Genomic DNA, 16404 nt, shown 5'->3' on the forward strand with positions numbered 1-16404 from the left:
CTGTTTGCAGCCCTGCTACAGAAATAACTATAAAGGGCCGCAAACCTTTCCCTGAAGCAGCAACCCTCTCCCTGCACTGACTGTCTGGATGGCTGTGAGCAGAGCACAGTGCGCCCGCCGGTATAAAGGCTCGGTCACGCTGTGCGGGCCGGCCAATCACTGCAATTCCACAACTAACAGGGCTGTGGCATTGCAGTGGTCTGACAGCCAATCCCTGCATGAGGGCTGGCTCTGAAAAGAGCGCCAACATGCAGGGATGAAGACCACGAGTACAGCACGAGTATCGCGAGATTACTCGGTCCCCGCCGAGTAGCCCGAGTACAGTGATACTCGTGCGAGTACCGAGTAGAAACAAGCATACTCGCTCATCACTAGTAATGTCATGACATCAAGCCCAGCAGTTTTTGATGTCATGGCGTCTATCAGATACCCGACATCACCAACTGTCAGTAATAAAAAATTTAAAGAAAAAAAAAAAAAAGACGACAAAAAAATAAATAAATAAATTTAAAAAAACACTCCCCAACACATTCCCTCTTTCACCAATTTGCTGTAAAGAAAAAAAAATCCCCTGTAATCCATTTTGGAAGTCCCACAATGACTCTGGACCGTCTAGAATATGGGGGGGCATGCTCAGGGAACATATCCCAAATTTTCTAGGGGTGCAGACCCTCCATGTGAGGAGTGTGGGTGCAAAGAATCTGCACCTACTCTCCCAGAATCCACAGCAGCAGAGTGCGTGCAGCCAGCACAGCCATTCTTAAAGCAGGAAGCTGAGCTGACAGCCGCTCTCTGCACATACACCCAGCGTATATTGTGAAGGAGGAGGGATCGCAGGGGATCAACGCTCCAAAAAGGTACAGACACCGGGGAACACCGGGGGGTGACTTAGCTGGACCCAGAGAGGAGTTGTCTGTCGCACGTGTCACTTCTTCCGTGTGGCTTCAGGGGATCCCTGCTTCAATATCTGAGTCAGAAATGCATGCAGGCACATTCTCCAGGTTCTCCCCATTTAGTTTCATCACTTTCTCATCCATTTCAACCTTTTCCTCAGGCCCCTAGACCTCTTGGTTGGGTCCAGCAAAAAATTACTCGCATTTCCCATTGACTTGTGTGACGCCCTGGACTAGTCAGGTCGTCCCAGGTAGTCACACACAACACCACACCCTCCTCCCAATTAGGTGACAGCAGCCAACCAAGAAAACCTTGTCACCACCCTCCAGGTTTGATGTCCACACCAGGGGGGCGGATCCAGGTAGTTGGCTCCGCCCACTGAGGAGTTCACAGGCCTGGAGGCAGGAATAACAGTAGTTCAAGTTCTAGGGAGTAGTAGTCTGGAGGAGGTAGAGAGCAGTCAAGTTCACGGGCAGTCCTGTGTTCAGGCCTGCCAAGAGACTACTGGGTGGCTCGGTCGGAGCCCAGTCACCATTGGCAAGGAGGCAAACTGTGGTGGCCGCCTGCAGGAGCTGGGATTACAGCCGGTGGAACCGTAGGGACCGGGGTCGGGCTGTAGCCTGCAGGTACCGAACCAGGGAACTGTTTGGAAACCGGAGCACCAGGAGGGGTAGTCAGACCCAGTACAAAGCCCTGAACCGACAGGGCCGAGTCAAATCAACTGATTGCGGACTGGACTTAAGGACCTATCCCACACAAGCCCCGTTAGAAGACAACAGCCCAACCATACAGGGTAAAGCCACCGACAAGGCATAGAGACTCAAAGGGCCAGCGTCTGCGGGCAAACGGGCTCCTACGACATATGCAAGTCGGGGAGCGGACTACCGGTGTCTAGGCATAGGAGTCAGACATTTACACACAGACGTGCAGGAGAAAGGCGGAAACCACCAACCTATTCTGGGAGAAGCTGCAGCCGGCTGCGGGCCCCGTTCATCACTCCGTTTGGTTTACCAGAGACTCCGGTGTCTTGTGTCATAGTGAGTACACCAGTGACTTCTGGCCGCGCACCGCAACACTTCACCCTGCACCCCGGCCCTCACCAATCGGGCCCCGGGACCAACACCCCCTACCTACGGAGGGGTCAACACCTAGCTGCGCCATTACACTGCTCCCGGGAGCCCCCATACCTTCACCGCAGCGGTGGTGTCTACAATCACCACAACCCGTGGGTGGCGTCACGAACTTACATCACAAATCAAACCACCGCGGCCCTGGCCATGGAACTCCTCACCCAAGTTCCCGCGTGTAGCACCAACTCCCTTGCAGAGCGACGTGAACCCCGCGTCCGTGAGAGGCTCGAACCACCACCCACAGTACGAGCATGGATCCGAGCGGCTCGGCAGTCGCAGCCTGACAGGACAGAACATTCAAAACTATTCAGCCTTGTCTGCATGCTAGATGATCTGCTGGGTACCTGACCACACCACCAGGCACAGGTGTCATCTACACTGGACTAGGAACAAAGGGGCCTTAAGGCTGTTTACTGGTGAAAGTCGATTCATGCTGAGCTGAAATAATGGCCACTAACGATGTTGGAGATATCCCCAGATGATCCTTTGTTCGTGCTGGTGTTACTTCATCTTCATGGATGACAATGCTCCAGCTTATCAATGTCGCATCATTAGGGTATGGCTGCTAGAGACCAGGTACCCCAAAATGGAGTGGCCTGCACTTTCTCTACACCTGAATCCAATAGAAAACATATGGGAGCAGCTGAGTCGCCATGTAGAGGCTCGTAACTCCGTACCCAAGGCCTCAGCAGATAACTCCACTTGTGAACATCATGAAATCTCATGGTCAAGCTGAAACTGATGCTCAAGGCCACATAAATTAAGACAGACATTTTTTGGGGGGTATGCCCAACCACGGTTATCTTTGTTTCAATAAATGATTTGGCATTATGAAATCACCATTGCATGCCTTTACTTAAATATTCTACTTTCATGATAAAATATCACCGTAGAGTGAACTTTTTAATGTTTTCCTTTTGTTTCACCCAAAAGCAAAAATATCCCTAAGGCCGGCTTCACACTTGCGATTAACTCGCACGAGTGCAATGCGAGAAAATCTCGCATTGTACTTGGACCAAAGTTAAATCAATGATGCAGCTCCCATCTGCTATTTTTTTTCTCAGTCTAAATCGGACTGAGAAAAAAAAAAAAAAAAAAAAAAAAAAAAAAAAAATCGCAGCATGCTGTGTTTTGGTGAGTTTCTCGCGCGTGTCTCCAAAATGAAAACTATGGATACGTGATAAAAAAAAAAAAAAACGGATGTCACATGGACGGCGCACACACACCATCTTAGTGACATGCGTTTTTCTAAATACATTTATCGCATGTTGCATAAAACACTGGAAATGAGCGAGGTCTTTCGATGTCAGTCAATCTCTCTCTCGGTCAGTCGGTCTCTCTCACTGTCTGTCGGTCTCTCTCTCTCTCTCTGTCAGTCTATCCCTCTCTCCCCCTCTCTCATACTCACTGATCCCCGATCACCAGCGCGAAGCTGCACTGCTGTCACAAAGCTCCGGCGTCTTTTTCTCTTTTGAAAAAGCTGGACGCTCATTATTCCATCTAGTATTCACTGCTGTCCCCGCCCACTAGTGCCTATGATTGGTTGCAGTCAAACACGCCCCCACATTGAGTGACAGCTGTCTCACTGCAACCAATCACAGCTGCCGATGGGCGGGTCTATATCGTGAAGTAAATAAATAATTTAAAAAAAAAAACGAAAAAAAAAACTGCGTGTGGTCCCCCCCAATTTTCATACCAACCAGGGTAAAGCCATATGGCTGGAGGCTGGTATTGTCAGGATGGGGAGCCCCACATTATGGGGAGCTCCCCCCCCTAAAAATATCAGCCAGCAGCCGCCCAGAATTACCGCATCCATCAGATGCGATAGTCCCAGAACTGTACCCGGCTCATCCCGAATTGCCCTGGTGCGGTGGCAATTGGGGTAATAGGGAGTTCATGGCAGCAGCCCATAGCTGCCACGAAGTTCTAGGTTAATCATGGCAGGTGTCTCCCCGAGATACCTTCCATGATTAACCTGTAAGTTAAAGAAAATAAACACACATCCAAAAAATCCTTTATTTGAAATGAGAAAAAAAAAAAAAAAAAAACACCCACTTTCACCACTTATTCAAGTCCCCAAATACCCCTCCAGGTCTGACGTAATCCACAGAGGTCCCATAACGCTTTCAGCTCTGATACATCAGAAGCTAACAGAGTGGTCACAGACCACGACCGCTCTCTGTGAGCTCCCTGCAGCTACTAAAGTGAGTCGCGCTATCAGCGATGACGTCACTCAGGTTACCCGCGGCCACAGATCTCAGGTGGAGGACTACAGCTGTGGCCGCGGGTAACCTCAGTGACGGCACCGCTGATAGCGCAGATCACTTCAGTCACTCAGGGGATTTGCGGTCACCGGTGAGACCTTCACCGGTGACCGCAAATCAGGCCATGACACACAGACAGAGCTGCGGGATGACAATGAAGTCGGGTGAAGTTCATCCGACTTCATTCTGATCGTGCGACTCTGTCTGTGTCTGCTGTCAGCTGCCATGTAGCAGAGCTGAATGGCAGATAACATAGCTGCTGAGAATAAAAACGGATCACACACGGATTGCACACGGACTACAATCAAGAGAAAAATCACAGAAACGCATTGCTGTTGCATTGCACACGGATCAACACTTGGACAGAGCTCATGCTACTTTCTAGCATGAGACTCGGTCCGATTTTACACTCGCAAGTGTGATTCCAGCCTAAGTAGAAAATAAAATAATCTCACTCAACCCCGACAGTATTCCTTCGTTATGATTTAGCAACTTGACAGCTTTTGGCAATCCAACATATCTTAACTACTTCATGACAGCAATTTTTCAATTTCACAATTCCTTCCCCCCCCCCCCACTCCTTCTTCCAAGAGCTGAAGTTTTTTATGGTTAATTCGACAAACCATATTAGGGGGCGTTTTTGTTTGTTTTTTGGTGGCTGAATTGCAATTTTGACTGACACCATTTATTTTACCATAACAGAAATTTCAGGTGGGGTGACACGTTAAGAAACAATATCCAGAATTGTATTTTTTATTTTGTTTTTATGGTCTAAATATTAGTATGATTACATTGATTAACCTTTTTTTCTGATGAGAAATAAAATTAAGTTAGTAAAAAAAAAAAAAAGTTTGTAACTTTACTCTTTGGGACCCGCAATGTTTGTGTGCAGATTGTACTTTTTCACTTGATACCATATTGTGGTACACACTAATTTTTATATCTTTTTATTGATTTTTTTTCCCTTCTCGGCATTTACAGTAGAGGCTAATTTTTATTTAATTTTGAACAGACTGTGGTTGCGGCAATGAGAAATAATGATTTTTTTTCCTTAATTTTTTTTTTTTTTTTTTTTTTAAATAGGGGAGAATAGGTATTCTTTGATATCATTTTTATTTTATTATTATTTTTTTCATTTTCAGGAGGGTATTGGTGCGTGAGCGCAGCAGAGAGCTTTCTATTTACATACAACTGTCATAAACTGACAGTGGTACTGACATAGGTAACAGCACTGATTGGAGATCAACTTTGGGTATTTTAGTAAGGGACGGAATCCAAAAGGGGTTTCTTGAAGTCATATTACAGAGTTAAAGGAAAAGTTATTAACATAGTCCAATCCTAACGTGTCTTTAATAAAAGTCTCCATTGTCTCTGCCGAATGTCTGACATCTACATTTAAGACCAACAAGGAATAGACTCTGAGAAGGCAAACACCCCACAATCATACACATCATACATAGGAAATCTGTAGAAATAGAGGACTATAAAAGCAAATACTCAAAAATTAATTTTGGCCAGAAAGACTTGACCTGGTCTTATAGTGACAAGAGATGAGCCACCCCCTAGTGTTCGGGATCGATTTGGTTCGTCGAACTTCGGCTGTGTTCGTCGAACACTTTCGAACACCGTCGAACACCATTGAAAACAATGACAGGCAAACACAAACACATACAAGCACATAGAAAACACCTTCTAAGGTGTCCAAAACGTGACAAACTACTCAGAAGACACAACAAACACATGGAAAAGTGACAAGTACATATACTCATGCGAAAAGAAAACAGAGCTGGACGTGTAAATAGAGGGGGAGACACAGATATAGGCATGTCATGCCCTTCTAAAATCATGTAAAGCACAGCAAGAGGATTCCAACAGGAATCTTCATTTTTTCCAAAAATTTGGGCACTTAAGTGGCATCAATTGTCCCACAGTTGTAAACTTAAAATGGTTATGTTCATGAAGCACATTCAAAAATCCACAAGTCTTTAGTCTCCTCAGGATGACAGGTGTAGAAAAGTCCTTGCGGATCCATGACCTGTTCATCTTGATAAACAGTCTGTCCACATTGTCACTGGACTCCGGTCAGGCCATTTGTCCATATTGGAAGCCCAAAATGACCGAGGCTCCAGTTGCCCAGTCATGGCTTGCCGCCCCCGCATCAGCAGCCTGCCGCCGCTGCTCGGATCCGAATCCGCGGTAGCTCAAAGGGTCTCCGGACCCAGGGGTCGGGGTCGCGCGACCACTCGGAATTAAAGGGGGGTTATTTACAGGGGATTGTTAGGGCAGCTCGTGACGCCACCCGTGGTGCGTGGTAAGGTGTAGTACCACTGCTGCAATGGGGAGTACCCGGTGGCGATTGTGTGGGAAGCCAGATGTTTAATCCCTCCACGGGTAGGGGGAATGCCCCGTGACTCGGTGTTGGTAAAAGGGAGGTGCCGTTGGGATGGTCAGGGATCGCTTTAGTACTCACTCAGTCCAATAACTGTGACACCGACAACCATGGTAAACCAAAATTCGTAGCTCCACTGCAGTAGGGAGGGAGCACGCCTGGATCCCGTGCCCGATGGCGTTCCTTGTTAGCCTGTGGCCTTTTCCGTGGCACCTCACTTATAACTTGTCCCTCTACCTTAGAACTATCGAGTCCCGCTCACCAGTGTTGGCTAACTGGGTGAGCTTGCTCTCAGGGTTCACGCTTGGGATTTTCTGGACTATGTAGTGGGAAATTCCTATCCCCCTCGTTGCGCTAGTACCCCGATTTTTTTTTTTGGAGTGGGTGGAGAACGAATCTTGAAGGCTCCATTGTCATCGGGTAAATTGTCAAGACGCTTAAAAGTTCCTTCTCGACCTAGTGTCCACGTACCCCATTGAGCCCTGGCCCCTGCCCAGTGATGGCACAAGGCCGCCCGCTGTCCTCCTCAGGGAACAGGATGTGTCGTTGCTTACCAATTAATCAGAGAGTCAGCAAAGCAAAAGGTACTAAAAGTTGTGGTCACAATTAAAAAATAACTTTTAATGTTTAAATTTATAAAAAGATATTATACCACACACCATAAATGGTTGTAAAACCAACCAACTGATTGGAGCTAGTATTTAAGCTCCTATTACTACCCAGTCAAGGACACTGTATAACCCTTAGCTAAGAGGTATTGTGAGGCGGATTGGTGCCCCCCCCTGTCGCTGGACAACTGTGCCCTTTGTAGAAGCCCATGTAGGCCGGGATAGTGGGTTTAAAATTGCTGGACAACAAGGTTCAACATGTGAGCCATACAAGGCACATGTGTCACATTGCCCCGGCGAAGGGCCGCACCCAGGTTTGCAGCATAGTCGCACACGGCCTTCCCTGGCTGCAGGTTGAGTTGAGACAACCATTTATGAAACTCGGTCTCCAGAGCTGACCACAACTCCTCAGCTATGTGACTCACATTTCCCAGATATTTCAAAGTAAAGACCGCCTGATGACGCTGAGCTCTGCTGCCAGCATAGTAAGGAGGTGTGCGGGATTCCTTGTGTGCAGTTACAATGCGGGTGGCCTTACCAGACAGGCTTTGGGCGGATGTGGAGGACGGAGACGAGCTTGAGGAGGTAGAAGCAGTGGAGGACCTTCTACATACAGAGGATTGACACACAACTCGTGGAGATGGCAAGACTTGTACAGCAGACCCTTCTCCATCTCACACCATAGTTACCCAGTGCACAGTCAGCAACATGTAATGCCCCTGTCCGTGCTTACTGGTCCAAGTATCTGTGGTGAAAAGCACCATGTCACACACAGAGTTTCTCACGGAAGCGATGAAGTTGTGTGCGACATGCTGGTGTAGCGCAGGCACACCTTTCTTGGAGAAGTAGTGGCCACTGGGCATCTGGTACTGGGACACAGACAAAAATAAGGTCTTGAAAATCCTCTGTGTCCACCAGGCGGAAAGGCAGCATTTCTGTAGCCAACAGCTTGCAGATGCTGAAATTCAACCTCTTAGCTTTGTCATGGCTAGGAGAAAATGGTCTTTTACTTGTCCACATCTGAGGGACTGAGGGGTGGCTGCTGTGCTGAGATGGCGTTGAGTAGGGTGTCCCTGGCAAACTGCTGGTCTATGAGGAAGGTGCATGCGGAGACATAATGTTGCCTTCATCCAAAGGTGGTGCTCTCGATGTCTGAGAGAGCTCAACACCAGCAGCTGTTTCCACTTCCAAAACAGCTGATGACCTGCCAATCACACTGCCTGTTGTGGGTAAAGAGGTGGAAGGTCTGCCTCCAAAAGCATGTGTGACTACTGTCCCCACAGTCACAGAGTATGAAGAGCATGCGGATGCACTTGATGGGGCAGACAGTGGTTGGCCTGTCACACTAGGCTGCATTGTAGCACAGTGAGCTTCCCACTGCGACTTATGCTTCATATCCATGTGACGGTTCATGGACGAAGTACTCAAACTAGTGAGTTTTTGTCCTCTACTTAGAGATTGGTGACAAATCTTACAGATGATATGAGTTGGGAGATCCTTTTGCGATGTCAAAAAAGGCCCAGGCTAGGCAAGGCTTAGAGCCCATGCGACCTGCAGAGCCACTACGACTTCTGCTCAGAGGCAGAGTTGTGGCTGAGGATGCAGTTGTTGACGTGCTTCCAGTACTCCATTTCTGTCCAGGAAGGTGCAACCTAACCTCATTGTCAGTAGCATCCTCCTCTACCCCCTCTGCTGACCTCATCAACTGGCTGACTGTGAGTTGACAGTAAGTGGGATCTACAACCTCATCATCACCCTGTGTGTTCTTACTCCCCTCGTCCTCAGAGCTAACCTCTTCCTGCCCTGACCGAATAGTAAAGTTGTCCTTCCAATCAGGTATTTGAGTCTCATCGTCATCTGCATGTTCCTCATTGTCTCCACCAAGAGGAGTTACAGTTTCGGAATGAGGGTCTACATTATGCTAAGAACCTTCTTCATCTGGGCATGAATCCGACTCACAAAGCTTCTGGGCATCAGTGCAGATCATTTCCTTGTCTGGACTCACTGCAGATTTGGAGCAGACCTCTGATCCCCAGGCTATCGTGTGACTGAACAGCTCTGCAGACTCAACCATCTCTGTTACCCCCATAGTCAGAAGGGCGGGTGGAGACTTGAGAGCTGGTAAGAAGCAAGTGCGATTAGGGTGACACCTCAGAGGACTGGAGTATTTGAAATGTGGAAGTTGAGGTGGAGGAGAGGCCACTTGATGGAGCACTTGAGATCCATTCAAGCATCTGTTCTTTTTGTGCCTCATCTACATTTGGTAGTGATGGTCGTGTCCATAAGAAAGGGATCCTATCAGATTGTCCACGAAGAGAAGTAGACATCTTACTTTGGCTGAAAGATGGTCTTTCTTCAGCAGATGTTACTGTTGCTTTACCACTTTCTCCACGGACACAAACTTTTTTTTTCCTTTTCAACAGCATCTGGCCTTTTGCCACTCATTTTGTATGTGAACAAATTGGCAACTCTGCAGTTGTTTGCAAAAAAAATTAGAATGGAAATCGAGCAGAGCTGCGTGGCCAAACACTGCTACTATGCCCAAGGGATTGCCTGGGGTAGCTGCAGTACAACATTGGCTACTGGATAGACAGGCGGTGTAGCTTTCTACACAGCAGTGCTATACTACCTGCCCAAAAGGATTGCCTGAGCTAGATTTGGCCAGATGCTGTGAAAAACACTTGCACAACACTGTCACAGACCTGGCTGGCAAAAAATGCTAGGAACTGCTCTAATCTAGCCCTCAAAAGGGCTGAAATTACAACTAGCCCCTACTCCCTAAACCTATCTCTCTATTAAAAACTTTATAGCACCCACAGTAGCAGTAGCGGTGAGGTGACTGACACACAACTGCAGCACTGAGGTAATGGCAGCGATGGGGAAAAATGTCCGGGTCTTATAGGGCAAGGACATGTAACATACACAGCCAATGACACATGCCCTTGCTTGTGTGCAAAAAATTTACTTTGCTGTGTGTGTGTGTGTGTGTGTGTGTGTGTGTGATTGGCTGACAGCCTACACCGCCCCACTGTACATGCGCTTAGGAAAAAAAAGAGAAAAAAAAAAAAAAAGAAAAGAAGATTGCCATTATTTCAGCAGCACTGATCTAAACCCCACCCCTCCGCACACTATACACTGATTAGGCTGAGGCCACACGGGTATCTACTGTGATCCCCTCGCATGACACTGGGCTCACGCTGGCAGTGCAGCAGAGCCAAGTGTCATACGAGTTTCCCTGTGACTGAGATCCGTTTGTGCGAGCAGACATCAGCTGTGGGGGGCGGGCTGGTGCTGAGGAGGGGCGAGCCGGCACGGAGTAGGAGAGGGAGGGATTTCTCTCCCTCTCTCCTCCTTTGCCGGCTATTGCCATTCTCGCCCTGCACTCGCGGTATACCGATGTACCGCGAGTGCAGTGGGATTTCTCTCGCTCCATTGACTTGAATGGGTGCGAAAGAAACAATGATCGCTTTACACTTACTGTGAAAAGCCAGTTACGCTTTTGGTGATTGAACAGTTATCGAACATAACCTCGAACTGTCGAACTTGAAGCTAATTGTTCGCGTTCGTCGAACGACTCGAACATCGCCTAAAACCGGTCGAATTTGAGACTGGCGAAGAGTTCGATTCTCTAATCTCATCTCTAATAGGGACCTTATCAGCAGATTCAGCAGCACAGAAGGGAGAGAAGGGAGATTCCTTCAGTAAGATACCAGGATTCCAGGAAGGTGACAGCATCATTATCCTCCGCTTTCTCTTATTGGTCCTTCATAAAAGATTATACTTTTCTCCACAAGATATTTTAAGTTGTCAGCACATTCTATGTTTGCTGTTATTTGGTTTTATAGGTTAGAGATTTTGGCAGCTAAAGGTCAACATTTTCTAATTCCTGAGGTTTGGGTGGACACTCCAGCCTGTAAGCTCTGTCCGAAATGGATCTCATTACAAAAAGAAAAAAAAAAAAAAAGGGTTATCAATGGCCAATCCAATGGGGGCAGTGTTAGATCTAGAAGTATGTAGTGACGTATTGGCAGTATGGTGACTGTGGTTGTGATATGGCTGAACTTCACAGGTGATAAAGCAGCCTCAGCCGGTGTCTGAGAAGAATCTGTGACTTCTCTGCATTTAGTGGTCACTACTCACCTGTGCGGTTATCTGTAGGAATCTCTTCATTCCACCACTCATCGCCCGTCACATATGTCTCTGTAGTATTAATATGGGTCAGATCTTCACCCTGAAATAAATATTGGAAAAGTTACAGACAAATGATGAAATTGCATCTATGATCAGCTCTGATCTTGCCATCAAGCGTTCTCATTACACAAGTATAAAACATATAATACTGGTGGATAAATCAAGACTGAACACAAGACCTTCACAGCCGTCTACACATCATAGGGCAGATTTCATGACACCTTCTCTCCATCTACCTGATGATCCTGAAGAGCATTGGGATTGCCTTCTGAACAATCCTGTGGAAGAAGAGGATGGGGACAGCTCTCTGGTGTTGTCCAGTCACTTGATAGAACTGGAGGAAACACATACAGGGACTGAATTTATTCTTCACATTCAGAAAGTTATAGGCCGTGTGTATTTAGTCCTTTCTATTACCTGGTGAGGGGGGCTGGAGATCCTCCATCAGAACTAAATACTCCCACTCCTCCATGGAGCAATAGACTGTGTAATTCTGACACCTAATAGGAACCTGACACATACAATGATACCGTCATTATTGATGAGTCAAACCGTGAGTAATAGAGCTCGCCGAATCAGCACTGGGAATAAATAATAATTAAATTAAAAAAATAATAATTGGGATCAGCAAGCGAACTTCACGCCGACCTTATCCCTTAACAACGAACCCTATTCAAGGCAATGGGGATAAGATGTTCTGTAAAATGGCTGTAGTAGGAGCATGTGTGGCTGGAAATGGAAGTTAAATGGTAGTAAGAGCAGAGTAGTTATACATACCGCATTTCCTGGTATTTCGGAGAGGATCATGGTGCAGTCAGACTCTTCTGTGCCCTCTAGTTAAGGTTCATGAATATTCTCTGCTTCTCCTGCCCACCCTCTGTGCCAGTGTCTGTGATTGGTTGCAGACTGTTATATTATACATGCCCCTCACCCTGTATCCGCATCTATAATTGGTTTTAGTCGGTTTGCAGTATAGTAAAATAAAAAGAAATTCTTTAAAAAAAATAAAAATAAATAAATAAATAAATAAATAAATGACATAGGCTCCCACCCTATTTTGGGAGACCATGCAGGTAAAACTATAGCGGCAGGCTGCAGCCCCCACCTGTGAGCTTTTACTGTAGCTGGATATCAAAATAGAGGTGGAAGAAACCATAGTGTCCCCCCTATATTTGATATTCAGCCATGGTAGAAAAGACAGGATGGGGCTAGAATTATCTGAATGGGAGGTGCCATGGTTATAGACCCCTCCAGCCTAAAAAGACGAGCCCACAGCTACCCAGAATTATCACATCCATTAGATGCGACAATTCGGGGCTTTACCCAGTTCATCCTGATTGCGCTGGTGATGTGGCAATCAGGGTAATATATGGATTTCGTGACAGCTGTGATTTTTCAATAAAGTAAGTGTGGTATACTTACCAATCTCCATGCAGCTGTATGCTGCTTCCGTGGCTGCTCATTATCTTATTTGTTTCCCCATGTCATTGGTTGCAGTCAGACAGCATCCCCACCCTGAGTGGCAGCGTATCTGACTGCTTTCAATCACAGGTGATGTGTACGCATTTCAGTGTAAAAATAAATAAAAATGTAAAAAAATTGGCATAGGGTCCCCCCCATATTGTGATATCCAGCACAGATAAATCAGATGGCTACAGGCTGCAGCCCCCAGCTGTACACTTATCTTGGCTCTGTATCAAAATAAGAGAGATTGAATGCAACTTTTTAAATTATTTACATAAAAATTAAAAAAAATTTGATACCCATCCATGATAAAGCTGACAGATGGGGGCTGGTATTTTCAGGCTGCAAAGGCCCATGGTTATTGGACCTGGACCCCCCCAGCATAAAAATAGCAGCCTGCAGCTGCCCAGGATTAATCGCATCTGTTAGAAAACTCTGGTTTGATGGAGTGTTGCTAAATAAAGAGTGTACTGTGTTTTTGTGCAATGACTTGTGACCTGCTCCTTTCCCGGGAATGGGATACCATACATCTGGCTGAGGTGCAGTACCTCTGTGGCAACTGGAACCTCAGAGGCGCCACAGACACCATGCTTCATCTCAGTTTTAGGGTGTAGGCAATCTTCTTATAGTCTAAACCAACCTTACGTAGAGCAAGAATTATTTTTTTTTCAGATCCTCAGAGAATTATTTGACATAACATGTTATGTTGAACTTCCAGTGACCAGTAGCAGCGTGTTTGTGAGCAACAAATTTAGTGTTCACACACCTACTCCACATTCACACCTAACACCTTGCAACACTAATAAGTGACATAACAGGGAGGGAAAATAGGAAATTGTGCACAATTTGGCCATATTTACTTAGAGGTGTACTCATTTTTCTTGCCAGCAGTTTAGACATTAACCCTTTCACCCTCGGGTTATTTTCCATTTTTTTCCTCCCCCTCTTCCCAGAGCCATAACTTTTTCCCTTTTTCTGGCAATATAGCCACATGAAAACTTAAATTTTTGTGGGACGAGTTGTACCTTTCATTGACACCATTCATTCTGCACCTATTGTACTGGTAAATATTAAAAAAGTTCCAAGTTCGGTGAAATTGCAAAAAGAAGAAGTGCAATTCAACAACTTATTTTTTTTTAATTTTAATTTACTATATGTTCACTATATAGTAAAACTGACCCAGTACGAGCTTGTAGATATTAAACATATATAGTTTTACTTTTAGCCAAGTCGTGAAAAAAAAAAAAAAAAAAAAAAAAAAAAAAATTGATATGCCTTTTGCACATTTTCAAAGATTGGGTATTTCTGAGCACGGTGGTACCAAATGTGTATTTGTGTCGCCCACCTGTAGCGGTTGCCTCAGGTACTTCTCTCCACCTCCAGGGACGCCAGAGGGTCTTCACGTGTTGGGAATCTTCTGGCAACAGGTATGTCAGGTTCACTTTCACAGGAGTCGTGACGCCACTCTCAGTTTGCGGTCAGGGTGGTGACCGCCACTGCAGTTTCACGAGCGTCTGGGGCTGATGGTGTTTGCAGTCTGGTGTTATGGCCTTCGGAGAGTGAGGCAGGCCCCAGGGGCTCGGGTGTATGTGCGTGGAACTACAGGTCGCAGAATAACTCGGACAGAGTCCAGAATGTCTTTCACGGCTTTTACTCACTTTTAGCTGGTTTTGTGAGGTAACCCGGGCGATACTGAGATAGACCAGAGAGAACCAGGTATCCTTCAGGCTGGTATAGGGGCGACTGCCGACTCGCCTTCCTAGCACTTCTTGCTTCGGACAGCCCCTAACTTAAAGTTCAATGGGACTCATCCAGGGAAGTCGCTACTGCCTTTTCTTCCCTTTCAAGCCAGTTTGCTGGCAGCGTGGACCAAGGTAGATAGCTTCAAGCTCAATCCTCCTTATGGGCCCCCTCGTTGCTGCTGATGCTCAGACTCTGTGTTGGTTGGGGTGGGACTTGTTGTCCACCCCACCAGCAAGTTTAGTAGGTAGTTAAACTTGAGCCTAGATCAGATACCATACACAGAAAAAATCTATTCAGAAGTAGATTTGTTGCGAATAAATAAATTTATTACATTTTATTGTGGCATATCCTTATAAACCAACGTTTCAGCATAATGCTTTTTTCAAGGTTTATCTGTATAAAACCAATAATAACAAAAAATATACATGATCATGAAAATATTTTCTCATATAAATAATATTACATTCAATATATAAAGAAAAAACGGGTATGCCAATAAGTTTACAAAAATGAAATAAAATAAACAAGAAACAATAGAAAAAAATCTTTGAACGAAAAATACCTAGGGATATAGTCACACAAGCTCAGGTAAAATTAATGAGAAGAGAGATTCTTGTGGAAATCTGCCGTATTTTGACTAGGGAAAATCCCTGGTGTATGACTGCAGAGAAAAACAGATGTTTAGTATACATACAGTTAGGTCCAGAAATATTTGGACAGTGACACAATTTTCGCGAGTTGGGCTCTGCATGACACCACATTGGATTTGAAATGAAACCTCTACAACAGAATTCAAGTGCAGATTGTAACGTTTAATTTGAAGGTTTGAACAAAAATATCTGATAGAAATTGTAGGAATTGTACACATTTCTTTACAAACACTCCACATTTTAGGAGGTGAAAAGTAATTGGACAAATAAACCAAACCCAAACAAAATATTTTTATTTTCAATATTTTGTTGCAAATCCTTTGGAGGCAATCACTGCCTTAAGTCTGGAACCCATGGACATCACCAAACGCTGGGTTTCCTCCTTCTTAATGCTTTGCCAGGCCTTTACAGCCGCAGCCTTCAGGTCTTGCTTGTTTGTGGGTCTTTCCGTCTTAAGTCTGGATTTGAGCAAGTGAAATGCATGCTCAATTGGGTTAAGATCTGGTGATTGACTTGGCCATTGCAGAATGTTCCACTTTTTTGCACTCATGAACTCCTGGGTAGCTTTGGCTGTATGCTTGGGGTCATTGTCCATCTGTACTATGAAGCGCCGTCCGATCAACTTTGCGGCATTTGGCTGAATCTGGGCTGAAAGTATATCCCGGTACACTTCAGAATTCATCCGGCTACTCTTGTCTGCTGTTATGTCATCAATAAACACAAGTGACCCAGTGCCATTGAAAGCCATGCATGCCCATGCCATCACGTTGCCTCCACCATGTTTTACAGAGGATGTGGTGTGCCTTGGATCATGTGCTGTTCCCTTTCTTCTCCAAACTTTTTTCTTCCCATCATTCTGGTACAGGTTGATCTTTGTCTCATCTGTCCATAGAATACTTTTCCAGAACTGAGCTGGCTTCATGAGGTGTTTTTCAGCAAATTTAACTCTGGCCTGTCTATTTTTGGAATTGATAAATGGTTTGCATCTAGATGTGAACCCTTTGTATTTACTTTCATGGAGTCTTCTCTTTACTGTTGACTTGGAGACAGATACACCTACTTCACTGAGAG

At 45.7% G+C, this 16404-nt stretch overlaps 1 protein-coding gene across 1 annotated transcript in view; it reads right to left on the bottom strand.

Moving 5' to 3' along the window:
• The window catches only part of LOC142312866 (uncharacterized), a 297096-nt gene that overhangs the window by 20625 nt on the left and 260067 nt on the right, over window positions 1-16404 (bottom strand). Inside the window, 1 exon segment of the mRNA XM_075351851.1 lies at window positions 11894-11987. Coding sequence (XP_075207966.1) covers window positions 11894-11987 — 94 coding nt within the window.

The sequence above is a fragment of the Anomaloglossus baeobatrachus genome, chromosome 5 (genome assembly GCF_048569485.1).
Source record: "Anomaloglossus baeobatrachus isolate aAnoBae1 chromosome 5, aAnoBae1.hap1, whole genome shotgun sequence".
Taxonomy (NCBI): domain Eukaryota; kingdom Metazoa; phylum Chordata; class Amphibia; order Anura; family Aromobatidae; genus Anomaloglossus; species Anomaloglossus baeobatrachus.